This window comes from Drosophila ficusphila, unplaced genomic scaffold (genome assembly GCF_018152265.1).
Source record: "Drosophila ficusphila isolate 14025-0441.05 unplaced genomic scaffold, ASM1815226v1 contig_791, whole genome shotgun sequence".
Taxonomy (NCBI): domain Eukaryota; kingdom Metazoa; phylum Arthropoda; class Insecta; order Diptera; family Drosophilidae; genus Drosophila; species Drosophila ficusphila.
The window spans coordinates 8,460,533-8,479,141 of record NW_025064737.1 but is presented as its reverse complement, the minus strand read 5'-3'; the positions used below and the strand labels follow the sequence as shown (position 1 = coordinate 8,479,141).

General features: G+C 39.5%; 3 protein-coding genes across 16 annotated transcripts in view; 1 reads left to right on the top strand and 2 right to left on the bottom strand.

The window, feature by feature from the left end:
* Nucleotides 1-3,224, top strand: part of LOC108102251 (extracellular sulfatase SULF-1 homolog) — a 30,049-nt gene extending 26,825 nt beyond the window's left edge. For both annotated transcript variants that reach the window (XM_017207000.2, XM_017206999.2), the window contains 6 exons: nt 6-666; nt 731-1,581; nt 1,644-1,954; nt 2,063-2,260; nt 2,325-2,427; nt 2,488-3,224. In XM_017207000.2, the coding sequence (XP_017062489.1) occupies nt 6-666; nt 731-1,581; nt 1,644-1,954; nt 2,063-2,260; nt 2,325-2,427; nt 2,488-2,599 (2,236 nt within the window). In that variant the 3' untranslated portion in view covers nt 2,600-3,224. The remainder of the gene's footprint in view (nt 1-5; nt 667-730; nt 1,582-1,643; nt 1,955-2,062; nt 2,261-2,324; nt 2,428-2,487) is intronic.
* Nucleotides 3,225-5,463: 2,239 nt separating this feature from the next.
* On the bottom strand, nt 5,464-9,028 carry LOC108102246 (zinc transporter ZIP1). Its single transcript, XM_017206985.2, has 2 exons — nt 7,329-9,028; nt 5,464-5,826 (listed from the first exon to the last, which is right to left on the bottom strand). Exons 1-2 carry the CDS (start codon nt 8,539-8,541, stop codon nt 5,576-5,578), a joined length of 1,464 nt encoding a protein of 487 aa, XP_017062474.1. The 5' UTR covers nt 8,542-9,028; the 3' UTR covers nt 5,464-5,575.
* Nucleotides 9,029-12,018: 2,990 nt separating this feature from the next.
* LOC108102247 (casein kinase I) overlaps nt 12,019-18,609 on the bottom strand; it is a 30,550-nt gene continuing 23,959 nt past the window's right edge. For 5 of the 13 annotated variants that reach the window (XM_017206988.2, XM_017206990.1, XM_017206986.1 and 2 more), the window contains exons 6-12: nt 18,255-18,369; nt 17,917-18,185; nt 17,658-17,828; nt 16,475-16,555; nt 15,285-15,383; nt 13,526-13,632; nt 12,019-12,963 (exon numbers count right to left, since the gene is read on the bottom strand). In XM_017206988.2, the coding sequence (XP_017062477.1) occupies nt 12,894-12,963; nt 13,526-13,632; nt 15,285-15,383; nt 16,475-16,555; nt 17,658-17,828; nt 17,917-18,185; nt 18,255-18,369 (912 nt within the window). In that variant the 3' untranslated portion in view covers nt 12,019-12,893. Of the gene's footprint in view, nt 12,964-13,525; nt 13,633-15,284; nt 15,384-16,474; nt 16,556-17,090; nt 17,542-17,657; nt 17,829-17,916; nt 18,186-18,254; nt 18,370-18,609 lie in introns of those variants that run through there. The other 8 variants (XM_017206991.1, XM_043209005.1, XM_017206989.1 and 5 more) reach the window with 5 other exon arrangements.

Below are 18,609 nucleotides of genomic sequence, written 5' to 3'. Positions count from 1 at the left end.
AACAGGGTCAATGAAATTGTTCTCAATGTGGATCTTGCACCAACTTTCCTGGACATGGGTGGAGTACCCACTCCGCAGCACATGGATGGACGCAGCATACTGCCCCTGCTGTTGAGCAGGAATCGCGCTGTGCGGGACAACTGGCCGGATAGCTTCCTGATCGAGAGTTCCGGCAGGAGGGAGACCGCTGATCAGATAGCTGAATCAAGAGCTCGTCTGCAAGCCGATCGACGCAACATGAAGCTGGTGAACAGTTCGCTGCTTGAGGATTTCCTCGGCGGCGGAGGAGAGAGTACCACCACCATTTCGAGCAGCAGCAGCAGCACTGCTGCCACTCTGATGAGTTCAACGGTCCAGCAGCCAGACGATGGGGAGGAGGATGTGGACACTGACAACGAAGAGGATGATGGCGAAGGTGATGGTGCCATGGACAGTTCGGCAGCTGCTTTGGAGGAAGACGATCTAGAGGACGCTGCCCTGGAGGAGGGTGATGAGGACCTGATCGACCAGGAAAACGACCTTCCTCTTGCTCCTTATATAACCAAAATGATGCGCCTTAACTCGGAGTGCTCCGATCCTGCTCTACTTAAAAACTGCCTGCCTGGTCAGAAGTGGAAGTGCGTCAACGAGGAAGGTCGTTGGCGAAAGCACAAATGCAAGTTCCACGTAAGGAATACTCTTATAAAACATTTACAAGCGGATAGCATTTACTTCTAACTTTTTATTTCAGCTCCAATTGGAGCACCAGTTGGCTGCAATGCCACGTAAGCAGTACCAACGCAACTGCGCCTGTTTCACACCCGATGGAGTGGTATACACCAAGATTCGAGCTCCATCCGCTGGCTTGCATCGCGTTAAGAAGCGCACTCACATTGGCCATGGCAGGCGGAGAAACAGGCGTGAGGTGTTCCACACCGAATTACCCCACGAGATGGAGGAATTGCTGGATCTCCACCAAGTCGTCGATCAACTCACTGAGCACTCGCATCGCAGCAAACGAGATTTGAACGCCAGCAGCAACGAGACGATTGCCCAGGTCATCCAGCAGATACAGAGCACTCTGGAGATCCTGGAGCACAAGTTCAACGAGCACGAGTTGCACGGTTCCAACTCCAGCATAAATTCCTTTGAGAAGTATCCAAAGTCAGGAGGTCATCGCTGCTTTGTGGATGCAACATCGGGCAAGGTGAACTGCTCCAATGTGATATACGATGACGAGAAGACGTGGCGAACTTCTAGGACTCAAATCGATATGCTGATCAAGCTTCTGAAGGACAAGATTGGCAAGCTGAAGGAGATGAAGAAGCAACTGAGGGAGAGCAACAAGCAGGCATTGGCTGCTGGTCGAAAGAACGAGAGCCGCCGACGGAACGATGCCAATCTGGTGGACAATGGAGCCGGACCAGAGTTCAACATGAGCTACTTCACAGAAATAGGCAGCACCACAAAAACGCCAATGGTCGGTGGACAGAAAGAAGTATTCCGAGGATATGGAAGTGCCAATGCGTTCGATTCCCTGGAGCAGCCACATCGGTTTGCTCCGCGAGCCGAGTGCTATTGCGAACCTGATGTGGGCGAGAGGTAAGTAATCATCTTTACAGGTGCATGATTAGACCCCTTCTAACCGTTGAACTCTTTTACAGCCATGCAGATTCCAAAGAAATGGCTCGCGAGGCGCGCAGGAAACTGAAGGAGGAGCGGCAGCGCAAGAAGGAGCGCAAACGTATCAAGAAGGCTCGACTGGAGAAGGAGTGTCTGTCCGAGAAGATGAACTGCTTCTCTCACGACAATCAGCACTGGCGAACTGCTCCGTTCTGGAACGACAGTCCTTTCTGCTTCTGCATGAATGCCAACAATAATACCTACTCCTGCCTAAGGACCATAAATAGTACTCACAACTATCTGTACTGCGAGTTTACAACGGGCCTAATTACTTTTTACAACTTGACTATTGGTAAGTGAACAAATCATGACTTATATACAGAAGTATTCTTGCTACTTTTGTAAAGACAAATATTACTTTACTAGTTTTATGACTTTTAATTAATATTTTTCTAAACAGACCCCTTTGAGACCACAAATAGCGCAGCAGGTCTTACGCCCGGTGAGAGATCCCACATGCACGACGCTCTGGATCAGTTGAAGGGTTGTCGAGGACGCAGCTGCAGCATCCGGCGACACCAGTCCCACCTGGAGAACGGATCCAGTGCGCCACTACTGCCCATCAATCAAGTGCACCGCAACAACAAACGAAAGCACTGTAAGCTTCTTAGTTTGTAAAGTGGACTTACCATTTGTTATTTCCTGTTTACACAATTTTTTAGCTCCCCTTGCGGCATCCGTGGCCAACTTTGCCTTTGTCGGCCCTCGACTGGACTTGGATGGATTGCCGCCCATGAAGAGGCGAAAGCTATCCAAGTATAACCGGTAAGTAAAGCTGTCTAAGGTTAGATGAGGCAAATAACTTACTCTTTTCTATTCATTTAGATTAACTGGTTCGCAGCAGTCGCACATGAAACGGCGACCCTGGAAGCAGCAGCCCCTCCAGCAGTCGCCGAGGTTCTTGCCCACGCATTCTGTGACTCCAGCGGAGGCCTAAAAAATGAGGATGTTTCTAGTGATCACACCACACACACATATCCTATGCGTACCTTTCTTGCTTGCCCGCTCCTGAACTTCGGTTTGCCCCATTGGATTTCTTCATACATAAATAAGACTGTGTTTTTAATCTATCTTCTTATGTTTAGTTTCGTTTTACCGAACTGTGTGTAGTCCAGTCCCTGCTACATTTGGCTTGCAATATTTATAGTTAGAGCTGAACGTTTGAATTAGCTCTTAGGCCACCTAATTTGTACATAAAATTAGTACCCAAATGCTACGCGAACTAAATAAATTATTTAGCGAATTGGTTACAAGTTAAATTAGTTGAGTAAACGTAGCAATGAATTCGATTAATTGTAGCAAATCCAAATGAAATTGTATTTATTGGCCAATGCTAAGGAAACAATGTTAATGTGTATTAGAGAACTGCAAACATATTTATGCCGACTTAGATTACGTTATAATTGTTAAGTGCCCCACCCAAATTCCCAAAGACGTTATGTATCAGCCCGCTTAAAAAACGAACAAATATATTGTATCTGCCACGTTATTAATGTCAAAAATAACTCTTAACTAACTTTGAATTGAATAAAGTTGCAAATAATAAACTTTTATCAAAAAAATCTGTCTTATTTTAATTATTGGATTTAATATGACTAAAAGATACTTATTAGAATGATCTACTAATTCATTGTTTTTCGTAAAAACAAATTAGAATAACATACTTTCAGGCTTTGATAAACGTCTATTTGCTCACATTGTTTTTGACATGTAAAAATTATTGTAAATCTTTTTTACATGACGTTTTTAAAAGTCATTCCCAAATAACTTTTTAGTTAATAGCAGAATCAAATTTATAACAGTGACCATTCAAATTCAAGAAATCTATAAACTAAATCAGAATTCTTTAAAGGCTTTTGAATATATCGCCCCCTATTAAAAATCATAGGTACTTCTCTGGCAACAACTAATAAGAAATGAGTGCATTTAGCTTTTAATTCCAATGAACAAAAAACAACAAATTTCGGAAATTACGTTTACTGACTACCGGCTATCAAAACCTCAATCAAAACAAAGAAGTTGTATTTTTTGTCGAAATCATTTGTTTAGGCTATCGCATGCCATTGCTTTTCAACTTGATTAACAACAGCCACTTCTCCAGTATACATATTTAGTTCAAGAGCTTGGGTTCAAATGATAATATTGGCTATCAGACTAAGGCATAGGAGATTACCTGTTCCGTTTGCCGTTGAGCCTTTAGCCGCAAGATTTTGCCACGCTCCAAGGTGTGTGCACTTCGTTGAGATAGTCTTGATAGCATTAGGAGAACGCGAAATGCGAAGAGAGTGGCTCGATAAGGGGAGTTCCGTTGGAAACAATCCGGTGGCGTGGACTTTTAGCACCACTATCGTCAGCATCATCGGGATCGGGGCAGCAGATGTAAATAAGATCACCCGATGGCGCTAATTAAGCCACAGAAATGTTTTCATCGGCTGTCAGGTATGTTTACCGCCTGGCAAATTCACACTTGACACTTGACGCGCTAATTTCCGCTGCACCACGGGCATTCGAGATCGGTGGGGGGGCATGATGTTGGGCTGGCTGCCAGTTTGGCTCCGTCAGAGAACATGCGCTTATCTCAGTTATCAGAAAAAAAAAAAAAAAAAATCAGAGAGATAGCGGTCCGGTGAGAAAGAGCAGCGGGGCCAACCCAAAAACCGGTCGGCGCATTTTATGGAGATGTCGTGTTAAATTTTTACGCAAGCAACGAAGTTATCAGCTTGAAATTGTGTTTATTGTGGCCTATGCGACAAAAACGCCTCGATCACATGATACAAAGACCTGGCAACAAGGTCTCGTCCACAAGTCCAGACTGCTTTACGATTCGCCAGATGTTGTTGAGATATCGTGCTGAAATTTCACAATGCCGAGAATCGCCATCGCTCCCCAAACGGGGCCTGGCAATCTGATGGGGGAACTTTATGCCCAGGCACGTATTTCGCTTTATGGCGGGAATTCTAAAAAAAAAACCGTGAAAGCAATCAAACTGCAGAATTCAACCCAGTTTGAAATACCAGAAATATGTTTGCAACACGTAAACTTTTTGTTCTGTATGTTGTTAACTTAATTTAAGAAATATAGCACTCATAACAAAATATTTTCCAATGATATATATATTTTAAATTATAAAACTTGTACTTGGCAATGGAATGCATCCAATTTCAAAAAATAAAAATATTAAAAAAGGTTTTTTTTTTTTTTTTTTTTTGGTTTTAAATGAGCGTTTTCGTAGATTTTTTTCTCCCAGCTAGTAAAAACAAAGAAGCTCAATAATAAATTATAAATTATATATACATGAAACCAATTGTTTGAAAAATAGGTCGAAAAGTTTTTCCCCTTCGAAATTAGTTTTTTTTTTACGGTTACACGAAGTTGTGTGTTTATGGCCGCCATAAGCGGCAAAAACTACTTAAAGGTCTGCATCCACAATCCACAGCCCGTTTAGTATAAAATATATATACTCGTATTTCAAGTAACACAGAAACATTGTCACTGCTTAGAACAAATGGAGATAATGTACTTTGTAGAGGAGATTTCCCCTACTGGAAACCCCCGATAGAAAGAAAATCCAGTGCAAAAATATGAGAATACCACGAAAAATGTTTCAAAACAACAAAAAAGTATTCCATTTAGCTTTTACTATGTCAACTTGTTCTAATTCAAGAAACACTATTGAAAATCCCAGTAGTATTTAATTATTAGTTTAAAACTGTTTACAGTAAATAAATCAATCATCGAAACAGGGAAGGCCCATAATTTGGGTTGAAATAATGTGTTAGACAAGAAATTTAATTTGTGTCATAACTTTCACTATACTTAGTTTTTATTTCTACATAAATAGATATACAATAACTATTAGTTTACATTATAATTATACATAATTAGATCAAGTTTCTGCTGAGCAGTTAACAACCTAGACGTCCTTCTTGGGATGTGCTTCAAGCAGCTTTTGGGTCACCTGCCTGAGGAGCTGCAGCTGCTGCTCGTAATTGTGGACAGTGGCCAGCTCCTCGGCGTGGTTATGGTGAGGTGGGTGATCGTGGTCGTGGTCGTGCTCATGGTCGTGGACGCGGGCCGAACTCGACCTGGTTTCAGTCTCATGTGAGTGCTCAGAAGTCGAGCAGCTGCTGTGGCTATGGCTGTGGCCATGACCTCCGCTGGAAGCTGTTTGGTAAAAGGGATAATTAAACAGTTAGTAACACATTCGAAATAACGAATATCTGGGGGGGCAGAACAATCTAAAGTGTAAAGTATGCCAATCGTTATCTACTCCACAGTATTTCCTCACGGTGATTTACACAACGCTCTCCCTTTGATTGCTAAACTATTTCGTTGATGGTAGCTGGGGATATTGTTACCACTGGAACGCACTTCAATCACCCCGATCTAAGCCATGATTTATGAGCGTTTTGGCCAGCCCTTATCTCGTCCATATATCAACTTATCCGACTTTCGGTTAATCACACATGGATGGCGCAAAGTGTTTTTCGGATTGTTCATCCGTGCTCATCCGTCGAAATTCAGAAGTGAAGTTTCGCGGTGCTTTTTCGGACGGGCAACCCCCGGATTTTTGCGAGATGATTTCATGGCAGGGACGGGATTTTTGCTTCACCTGTTTGCTAGGTACACAGACAGCAGACAAGCAGACTCAAATGTTGGTATGCAAAATAAATCGCAGCAAGGTCTGTTACAAGGCCAACCACGCAGCTTCCAGCGAATCGGCTATATAGAACCTGTTCCCAATTCGCCCGAATCGATTCCGGTTGAAGAATCATCTCATCCGACTGCCAGATGACGGCCTCACTAATTGCCCCTTAAGCTTGGTAACTAAGTTATTGCAATTGCATTGAAGGATTAAGCCGATGATCAATCATAAATGTCAAGATGTTAAACTGAATAAGGTATATAAGACCTACTCTTTACCATATTTCTGAATTGACACTTATCTTTCCCACATGTAAATTAAGAGGATGAGAAATAATTTCAAGTGACAACTGACTGTTTCTGCATGTGAAAAAGTAATTTTCCATTACCGTTCTCATTATGGCTGAACGCGTAGAAAATAAATGGTTTTTCATTTAGAATTCCTCATCTTAAAATATTTTACTTGTTTACTGAGTTTACTGAGTAAACAGAATAATGTATATAAAACCTGCCCTTTACTATAACTCTAAGCTGACACTAATCTTCCTCAGATGTAAATTAAGGTAATGAAAAATAATTTTAAGTGAAAACTGACTGTTTCTGCATATGAAAAAAGTAATTTTCCATTAACGTTCCCATTATTGCTGATCGCGTAGGAAATAAATAGTTCTGCATTTAGAATTGCTTATTTAAAAATACTTAACTTGTTTACTGAATTTTCTCTGAGGATGCTAAGTAAACAGAATAAAGTACCTATATAAAACCTGCCCTTTACCATAAGTCTGAGCTGACACTAATCATCCTCGGATGTAAATTAAGGTAATTAGAAATAATTTTAGTGACAACTGAGTGTTTCTGCATATGAAAAAGGTAATATTCCCATTATTCCTTGACGCGTGGGATATAAATTGTTTTTCACTAAGAATTTTCTATTTAAAAATACTTTACTTTTTTACCAAGTTTTCTCTGAGAATATTTTGAATTGTGAATAACAAATGGCAAATCCAATAATGAATACTCACTCAACTGCTGGAGGCCAAACATGACCAGGAATCCAACGAAGAGAGCCAAGTAGGCGCGCAACCCGGATCGATTCTTCGACAGGATCTCGAAGAACACCACATAGATGAGCGTGCCGCAGGCGAATCCCTGCAGGATGGCCGACACCAGACTGGGTCCGGTCGTCTCCTGGCCGTGATTAATCAGAATACCAATGCCAATGCCCAGTGGACTGACCACGGCGAAGGTCAGCACATAAAGGACGGCCAGTGTCATCCTGGTGCGGGCCACAATCAACTCCACGCCCACACAGAAGGCCAAGACCAACTTGTGGGCGGACACGGCACCGAACATGAACCACACGGAACTGGCGGAGCTCTCCAGGCCAATGGCCATTCCCTCAAAGAGTTCGTGGAGCGACAGGGCGGACACAATGAAGAGGCCTCGCAGCGAGGAAGCCAACATATCTCCGGCGGAGGCGTCCTCCGGGATCACAGGCAGATGGCTATGGCCGTGACCGTGACCATGTCCATGACTGTGGCCATGTCCCTTGGCCTGGCTCTTCTTCTGCTGCTCCAGATCGCTCTGCAGGAGATTCTGCACGGAGAGAGTTCCCAGTTCGGCGGTTCCATTCGAGGGCGGTGGTGGTGCCGATGGAGTGGTGTTTTCGTTGGGTTTCAGCAGGTGACTGTTCCGGATACTGTGTCCCCGCTCGAAGGCGGCTCCTGCCTCGTCCTTCTGGTGGTAGTGGACATACGTGTGCATGGCCTCCTCGATGAAGTACATGAGGAAGAAGCCGCAGCACATGAGCAGTTCCGCCAGCGGGAACGTGAGCTCCCCAATGACCTCGCACTCCTGCAGCTCCTCGACGACCTCCTGAACTTCGGGCAGCAGGTGGAGGAAGGTGGTGGCCAGCAGGACCCCGCCTCCGAAGTAGAGTAAACACTTCACCACTATCGCAGATCGGGCATTCGTTTGGCTCTCCGTCCAGCGGTAGCAGCGGTTCAGCAGGAAGGGAATGGAGCCGCAAATGGCGCTGGCGCAGAATAGAACTACCATGGCGGTGACCTTGGCCACCAGCACACCGCCCACATCCTCATCCTCCTCGTGGTCGTGATCGTGGTCGTCGTGATCGTCGTGATCCTCCCCCTCGTGACGCGATGCCCAGCGAATGGCAGCGGGCTCATCGATTTGCAGGAAGCACTTGAGGAAATTATTCACTTGCGTTTGATTCATTTTGTTCGCTGGCCGCCTTTTGTTTTGGTTCGTTTTTTTTGTGTGATTTAACTTCGGTTTGTTTGGTTTTCCACAGATCTCTCGAAGCAGCTACAACACTCACTCCACACTCTCTGCCCACTTTTGTGGCCAAAAACACAGCAACAGCTCTCTTGGCTAAAACTGTTCCAGCAGCATGTGGTGTTGCGCCTGGAATCTCAATCGTCGAATGGATTGTGCTTGTGGGTTGGGCTCATCTGGTCGGGCTGCGTTCTGCACTTGCATGCCGCTGAGTTTCCCTTTTGTATTTCAGCCAGTTTTCTTTCAGTTCGCTTGAGTTAAGAGCCCGCTAATTGGTAGTACTGGTTGGGCTGGGTTTCAATTTGAATTTTCGATTCGGGTGGTTTATTCGCTGGCTTATTGGCTGCGCACAGGTGTTGATCGCTTGAGGCGGCCTCGCTGACTGACGGAGTCGAGATTTGGTAGTTCGCTTGAATATCTCTTTTTTCGCCGCTGCTCCCACTAGCGAAGACCGACGTGAGCAGCAGGTTAAGCAGGTAAGAAACTGCTCTTAAAGCTCTCGCTCTCCCACTCGCGAGCGTTCACCTGTACCGCCGCTGTATTCCGCTTGTTCGTTTGGCAATAGCGCTAATTGTCTTGGGCCCAGCATAAAGCACTCACACAGATACATACATATGTACGTATACCGACATTTATCTACACATGCAGTGCACAAAGGCCGAAGCAATTGAGTGACTGCATCCGTTCACTTTGGCTAGCATTAAATGGCGCCTGACCTTAGCCAAGATGTATGTAGGATCGCGACTTTTACTTTGCCGCCAATTTGTGGCCGGAAGCAAAAGCTCACTGCTTAGTGGTTTGTGTCTTGAATAAGTGGTAACACATATGTTTAACTAACGGTTTTTAATATTAGCCGCTTTCAGGGTTGCCACAACCTAACGGGATGAAATACTTTGCAGATTGAAATTAAAGTCATAAAAGAAAAACGGAAAACATTACCAATTATATTAAATGTTGTTTCATAAAATATGTGTATTGTCTATAATTTGAGTAAAAAGATATGTTTTAACCAAACCAAAGCAAGTACATATGAGTATTTGGCTTAAAGTGGAAAAGTGCTTCAGATTATAATTCTCTGTGCAACAATATCAATTTGTAAATTGCCATCATCGTTTACATATCTTTAAGAAAGTGTTCACGACTTTAACCGTTTTATTCACATAACGGTCTTAGTATATTAACGGTATTGTTGCCATAAAAAAAGTGAACAAATCTGTTGACGTAAAACAAGGTGTTAGCCATTAACTCGAGCCTGTGAAATGAGTAAGTAAAACCAGATGGGAGCGTGGACGAATCGTGAGGTGAATGTTAGAGCCACATGATCTATCAATTAGTTTAATCAACCACGTCGTAATTGGTCTAATTCTTTTGTTTTTACTGCAAAGCCCATAATAAGTCTTAACTTCTTGGAATAAACATTTCCATTAGTTAGCATAAGTAGCTTTCGACATGTAATAAAAACACGGAACTTTTTTTCAATAATTTCATTTATTTTGGTTTCAATTTTTTCATGTTTTTTTTTTGTTTATTTTCTTATTTTTTGTTCGTTCTTTTGTTGGTTGTTTTTCTCCTTGGTTTGCTTACATCGTTTAATGTTATCATTTGTTGTTGCCGTTATACTTATACATTAATAATAAATCATTTTTTACACAATATTTCTGTTGTTATTTTACTTGTTTCGCGTTTGCAACCGATATAATGCCTACAACACTCCAGTTGGAAAATATTTTTGGGCTCTTCCCTCCGGTCGCGTTATTTGTTCGCTCTATTAGAATTAAATTGTTTCGATTTACTTTTGTTTTAAAACTGCTTTGCCGCAGTTAACAATGTTAACTGCTATACCTGCAAATAGCAAAAGGCCTGCGTGCACTGCTTGCTTGCCAACCATTAAACGCTTTATTTTGTTATCTTCGATCTGCTCCGCTCCGCTCTATTTGTGTGTCGCAAATATGTAAATTTCATTTCTTGAATATATAAATCAATGCATGGGTTATTTTTTTCTGTTTTTGCTTATCAACATTTAAAGTACATAATGTATGTATATTTTGTTTATATTTTACTTTTTATAAACTAGTGCGGTTTTGTTGGTTTTCGGATTCCTTTTCGTCATATAAATATCAATTTTATCGTAATTTGTTTGTGTATCTTTAATATTTTATATATAATACAAATGAGTTTTTAACTATACAGGAAATTTCGGTTAATTGTATATGCAATGTTATTCATGTAAAATTTGAAATTTGATTTGCTGTTTTTTTTTAAGGTTTTACTTGGTTTTTATGCTAGAAAGATTGCAAAAAAACACATTTAATTTGCCTTGTTCTTGTATAGTTAATGCTATTTTTGTTTTTCTTGTTATATGTATATTTGTAATAAGTATAAAAAATTTGTTTAAAATATATATTCCACATACGATTTATTGATTTTAGCATTACTTTTCACGTTTCATGGAGGAGTGTAGAGTAGAGGAAAAACAAATTCGTTCAGAGTCGGAGATGTGTGTGTTTTTGGGTTGGGGGAAGTGGGGAATAGCTGCAGGCAACTTCTTAGTAGTTTAGTACTCATACTCATATCACGTAATATCAAAGAAATGGCTCAGTACATTAGTATTTACCTATCAAGTGATTGATCTGTATGGAAACTTAAGGAGTTCCCTTACAAATTTATTCCGCTAACCTCGCACATCATAAACCAAAAATTACCTAGGAAACGATCCGAAAAATAAATGCTCCAAATTAATTCGACTACCAAAAGGGACTTCTACATTTTGATTTATCCGATACATAGACGTGTATATATATCAAAATACTTGAGTGTGTATATATGTACATATTAGCATTAGAAAAGTGCATTCAAAACAGATCTAAACCAAGCTGCCTACGCTGAGTGCCGATTCATACAAGTATACTGTATATCTGATACTCCATATAGCTGCGCACATACAGCCATTATCAGACAAATAGCAAAAGTTTTCACCAAGAAATTCAACAAATTTTGTTTTGCGAAGGGGACTTTAAACAACAATAAATGTACACTAGTAATTAGAACTCTTTCTAGTCCCTGCGGTCATAAACACATTTTAGAGCTAAGCTATGCAAATACAGGAAAATCCAACACACTGTACTTAACCGCAATTTTTAATCAAATCAAATTTTAAAAAATATATACAATTTAAAGCCATTCCTTATTGTGCCATTATAAAGTTAAAACAGTACTTTGAATTTCTTTTCTTACTTTTTCCTCATCCGATAGATGCACCATCATAAAACCCAGTCCATTCAGAAACTTTAAAATGCAAGGACTTCAGAATGCGTCTATAAAACATTGAAAATGGTTTGCTTTTTGTCTGATAACGGTAGACGTCACTTTTAAAAGTTGGTTTTATATAGCTGCATACATACATATATTTAATTTGAATAGTTTTAAAAAATGATGTTTATTTTCGCTTTCTTTTCATTCATTATAATTTACAAGTTTGTTGGTTGCGTATAAATATGTTTTTTTCTTCTTTCTCTCATTAAATGATGCTGCACTAGTTTTGTTTTCGTCTCTTTAATATATGTATATAATATATATAAATATGCTTTAAGTGGTTTTTGTGTGTGTTTAAGTTTCCTTCAGTTAAGAGCAATTGGGTTTTCTGAGGGGCATTGGTAGTGGAGTTGTAGTGGTTGTGGTATTGAAGAGCTTTCTTTCCGAATCCCTCCACAAGACACCGACGGGATTTTGGGAGGAGCTGCCTAGGATGTGAGTGATACTTTGCTTCTAGTCGGTTTGAATTACGTTTGAATTTTGTTTTCATTTTATTTATAATAGCATTAATTAATAATATAATTAATAATTATAATAATTTATATAATAAACGCAAAATTGGTAAATAATAAAAATAATAATAAAATACAATCATTACAATAATTAATCAAAATTGTTTGTTTTTTACTGTTTGTTTTTTTAGTGTGTATTTAATGTGTACGGGTTCTTTTGTTTTTTGTTTTGTTGTTGGGTTTCGTTTTGTTTGTTTGATTTAATATATATATTTTTTTGTTGCTTTTTGCATTTTGCATCTGGCTTTATATTTATATAAATTACAACGGAAGTGTCGGTGTGTTTGTAGTTGGTGTTGGCGTCAACATCGACGCGGATGGAGGATAACGCAACGTGTGCTGCGACGTTGCCTGCTGGATATAATCCTGACTCGGATTATTCAATACGCTATCCCGTGAGTTTGAATGTGAAGTGGCGCGCAGCAGGGTGACTGCCTCGCGTTCTGGACTACATTGTACACCGTCTAGTCATTTTTGGCGCGTCGATTTCTTCTTCTTTCGTTTAAAGAAACAACAACATCTGGAATATAAGGAACCACTGGAGACAGTTAACCAAGGGACAGAAACGAGACGGATACGGATTCGGATACGGATACGGATTCAGAGGGGGAGACGTAGGCAGAGAGGCAGAGGCAGTGGAGTGGTCGGGGGAGAGAGAGAAAGAGAGAACGGAAAACGGAAGTTGCGCATTAAAAACGACAAAGCAAAAAAATTCACTAAATATCTAGTGGATCTGTTAATCAATGTATCGATATATCTTTCGTGTTAATTGCCTACTTTTCTGGGTCGTTAAGCCGAAAATCGATCAAACCATTAAGTTTTTGGATTAGGTTCGAATATTTATTTAAAAAAATTTAATTGTATTCATCTTAAAAATCATGACTAGAATCAATAAATTTTTTAGCCAACTTAATAAGCAGAATAACAATTATAGCAAAACTTCAAGATTTCCTAATCTATATTAATTTCTGCACAGCTGCCATGTAATTTTAATATTTTAAGTTTTCCCAACAAATTTATTTTGTACAAGGTATTTTCTCTATATTCAGTTTAGCTACATATCGATAAACCGATTAATTGATCGCCTGTTTAACACATACTTTGTTTCATCGACCACTTCGACTTCCGGCTGCTGTGTGATGGGCGTGTTTGAGTGTCCGGCCGTGGGGTCGTCCGGATTTAGTTCGCCATTCGTCGAACTCACAACCTGTAAAGTAAATGACACAGAACAGAAAAAAGAATGGATAAAATTAAAGTATTAGTCTCCACTTTCCATCAACTTTTGTACTAAACATATAGTACGAGTATATACAGTAAGTAGTGATTAAACATAATTGAACGATTTATACCGCTTCATTTATTTCACTAATCAAAAATGAACCAGATAAAATACACTCGACACAAAAACTATCGATTGGAATGACGGTGTAGACATCACACAGAACGAAACTGTTTTACACAACAGGGACTATTTCGGCGGCACTACAAAACCAAGTAGACTACAAATGTTTTATTTATATAAATATTCTTGGTTTTTTGTTGCCATTGCAAATCGAGCTGGGTCTATATTAATTTAAATAAATTTTTAGATCCCTTACAGAATTTAGTACAGAGATTGCCTGGAACGTCAGGAATCGTTTGCAGATCACACACACACACACACACACATATAAATGTTGAATGGGTACAAGACACGACTCACAAATGTACGGATCAGATGACAAAATATAGCAAATACCTCGCGGTAGTGTTGTAAAACACAAATAAAGGAAGGGAAACCCGTTTTAGCTTATGTCGAAGGAGAATGTCTTTTAGATTTATAAGGAAGTGGAGTAGTAGTGTTGGTAGGTCGTTGGTTTGGTGTCTTATTTCTTAGGGTCGTCATCGGGATCGCTTTTCTCATAATAAGCATCAAAGGGGCTATCATCATCCGAGCTCGAATCTTCAGGCAATCTCTGTAATAAGTTGTGTTTGGGTTTCGAATTTGATTCGATACATAAAAAGTGGGTTCTTCAACTCGTAATTGGCATGCCAATGTTGTCGCTTTATGAGAAATGAAGTTCCTCCAGCCGAATTTAGTATTGTTCTACTTAGTCTACGACTGTGGGTGTGTAGTATGTGATCCATGCTTATCTAGAGTAGTGTATGTCTAGTGTGGCATGCAGTCATGTACAGTTACGGCAAGATCAGTGTTGATTAATGCACAGCTGAATCATGCATTTAGTAAAGTGCACAAAAAGAGGAAGGCTACGTTTCTTCTTCGTCACTCATGCTCTCTTTTATAAGGATCCTCAAGCATCAATTAGTTCGACTTTCTCGACGAAATATTCTAGGTTCAAAAATAAAATAGGAAGATCCACGAAAAAATACCCAAGAAGAAAACGAACAAAACGTGTTGAAGAATCAAAATCAAACCGAACGGAAGTGGAGTAAACTATAGTGGAGAGGAGTAGGAATAACACACGTTGGGAGAAAAGATTATTGTTCAGTACCTTGTTGAGCTAATGTAGAGTAAATCAAGTGAAAACATTAGAATTGAAAAGGCCAAAAATATAACAGTCTGCGATAGATAATGGTTCGTTGTAATAATTATAGGAAATATATTTAGGCAAGTATGTACAAAATCACAATCGAACAAGAGTTCAATAACATAATGAGGCGAATACAAATGTGTTTTATTTATATTTATGCTATGTCTCGACTGAATGCTAAGATTCGTTTTTGTTTATGTATGTACAGTTACAGACTGAAGACTGAGCGAGCGAGCGAGCGAAAAAACAGAAATAAAACGGAACGGAAACGGAAGGAAAGAAAAAAAAACGGTTGTACAACACTGGCCGGTTGTCGCAGCGAACTTACCTGCACTGAACCATGCCGATCGGCCGGCGTTAGATTGCCCAGTGTTGCCCCCGGCTTTGGCACATCAGGCCACGCAGCAACACCTCCTTTGGCATTTGTCTGTGGTTGGGCGGGTTATGGTGGTGGTGGTTGAAGTGGTGGTGAAGGATTTGGACAGTTGGTTTGATTAATTTTTTTTTGGTTTTTTTTTTTTGGTTTTTAATTGGGTACAGTTCAGTTCGGTTTGCGAGCGAGCGAGCAATTGTTGGAAACGGATTTATGCAAATTTATCAATAATTAATTTCAATTTTAAAAAATGTTTTTTATTTCTTTAATTTCTGTACAACATAGAGACAGACAGCTCTAATATTATGTGCAAGTGTGTTTAATTTAGGAAGGGTGTGTGTGTGAGTCTAAATAAAACTAAGACATGTCAAGAGTGTGCTACAGTAAAATTAAAAACGGTAGATAATTGAAGCCGAAAGGAAATTAATAAAATCAAGAGCAGAATTAAGAGCACAGTCTATACCAAGTAAAAAATTAGTTACTCTACACGTCCCGTAACCGATCGATCCAAGCATGTTTTTGCAATTTTATACTAGGTTAGTCGAGCTCCTACAAGTAACAGTCTCATTTAAAGCAGTCATTTGAAATCTACTTGAAGTTATCTTAGCCATATCCTAGCAGAAATTCGAAAAGAAAAGGCCAACTGAAAAAACCAAGTCTAAAAGCCAAATATTAACCTAGCGATGTAGCCTACAACCAGACTGAAGAGTGTGTTTATAGAGAGTAGTAGAGCACTTTAGTTCACACTAACCAGTACAGAGATACTTTTCAAGTCTACAACGTCTAACCTGAAGTATTATATATTCTTCATTCTCATTATCAACTTCGTCGTCAAAATCAAAATAAGAAACATCCTATAGTTTTGAACATATCAAATGTTTGCGGAGGGGAGAAGAGTAGGATCAAAACAAAAGCGTTGAGCATAAGTAGAGAAAGAAGAGCAGTTAAGAACGAATGTTAGAAGTAAAGAACTGAGTAACCAAAAAGAGAAAGTTTGCTAAAGCTAAGTTGAAACAAGGATATCGGTTTGTTTTTCTTATAAATATAGTTAAAACGTAAGAGTTCAATTTTGTCAGTGATAGAGAGTACAAATTTGTTTCCCTTTTAGACTGCGATAATAAAAATGAACATAGTTTATACTTTACCTTAGTCGTAACATTATGACGATCTTTATTTGGTGAAATGATGACTTCATGGCCAGTTTGCAGAGATCCGACGGGCGTTGACTGTTTTATGTCAGTGATTTGAATGCATTTTTTTTTAATTTGATAAATATGTTTATATATAGATGATGCAGTAGTTTGTTTTTAAAACACAGAGAGTTACACGCACATGAAACGGTGTTGACAACCGAAAAAAGAGAAAAGAGATCAAGGAGAGAAGAAAAGTGCTGTTATAAATGGCATCAATTGGTTGCTTAAGTTAGTCTCATTATTTTGTACTTATTATACGCTAGCTTAACCACCTAAAGCAACGAGCTTATACACTCAGAACAAGCATTTACCAACACTGAGAGAGCGATCGAGCGAGCGTCATACATAGCTATGCAACACTGATTAAACTTTTTGAATCGAAACATATTTCCGCAGTTCTGTTTCATTTCTATACCTTGTCAGACTTATTTTTGGCCAAATGCGATGGCGGCGCTTGCTTTATGACCTTCATTTGGTCCAGCTGTTCCTTGGTCTTAAATTCAAGAATAACAACACCAAAAAGATTACAGGAGGAAAATTAAAAGATTAAAACACATATCATTTTTTTTCGGATTTGTGTTTGGGTTTAAACTATTGCTTTTTAATTTCAGATCCTAGCTTGAATGTTGTTTGGGGGCACTTTATAAAAATATATATTTCATTCAAGTCATTGAAAGCAGGAAAATATAATATACGCCGTCGGCAACATGAATAAAACTTTAGAACAAACTAAGCCCCATCTTTTTTGCAGCAGCGGCGAGTGGCGGGCAAATGGTGGCGCTACAACGAGGATCCCATTTAGGCTTGCATACATTTTGGTTAATACGAATCATTCAAAGTTGATTTTAAGGTTATTGCGGTGGTGGTATTAGTTAATTGGCTCTGTCAATCGAGTTCCATTTTTCATGCTCGATGCATCCCATCATTAGAAATGATTTTAGAGTTACATGATGGTTAACTTAAAAGTGCTTTCGGGATATGTTTCTTTATATCTAAATGCTTGCATTTCTCTATGTCTCCTATAAATTAGATTAGGGTTAAGTTAACAAATTCGGCGGAGTTTTCTTGGGGTTAGGTTTTCATTGCGTGTCTTAAATAGTGTAGTGTTAATGGTATTTTAGAACAAGTAACTCACCATTGTCTTCCCTGTCCAGTCGAACTCGCCCTCGTCGGTATATCCCTTACGATCGAATAAGTCTTGAAACAGTCTTCGCAGAAAATCATAGTCGGGAGTTTCGAAAAAATCTAACCGCCGTACGTAACGCAAATATGTCGCAAACTCTTCCGGATGTCCATCGCAAAGCACCTGCGCAGAAATAACAAGAGATTAATTAAGGTTTACTTTGATTGAGGGGAGAAAAACATTTGTGGGAATATTTTGGGGCATAGTTCACCTCGATGGGCGTTGCTCGTTTCGTATCACCGATTTTTTGATATCTCTCCTTGAGTGTATCAGCCTTCAGGCCTTGCCACGGCAGTGAACCTCTTAAGAAATACATAAACATATGACCCAATGCCTCCAGATCGTCGCGTCGCGATTGCTCACGCCCCATATGCGTGTTGATTGACATATAACGTGCCGTTCCAGTTAGGGACTTATGCTCCCGATATGGTATATGCCTATTTGTATCTAAATCAATGTATTCTTTGGCCAAACCGAAATCTGTTCAAATATTTAAAGGTAAAGGATAAGTCTTGATTAAAGATTTAAAAAAAAAAGCGAATGACTTACCAATTATATGTATAATTTTTTCACGTTTTGTTGACGTTCTGCCGATGAGAAAGTTCTCTGGTTTCACATCCCTATATATTAAGTGCCGACTATGAACATATTCGATCCGGTGGAGCTAAATTTGTATTTTTCAGCAATTTTTGGGAGAAAATTAAAAACATTAGCTTGTGAAATCATAATCAAATTAAAAAACTGAGCATTATATAGTTCTGGTTAACATATAGAATGCTCTTTTTTTTGGTTAAAAATACATCATTTTTACTGTAGTGTCTCAACTAGCTGTTTTTGGGTTTTCACTGTGAATTTATTGTTCTTTGATGGCAACGGATTTGTTTATTCATCGGTTGTTTTCGCT

What these genes read in the sequence shown, in the direction of transcription:
- LOC108102246 (XM_017206985.2), bottom strand. Translation starts at nt 8,541, where the DNA reads ATGAATCAAACGCAAGTGAATAATTTCCTCAAGTGCTTCCTGCAAATC. An exon ending in GTTTGGCCTCCAGCAGTTGA is followed by an intron (nt 5,827 to 7,328) that starts GTGAGTATTCAT and finishes TTTACCAAACAG; the next exon opens with CTTCCAGCGGAGGTCATGGC.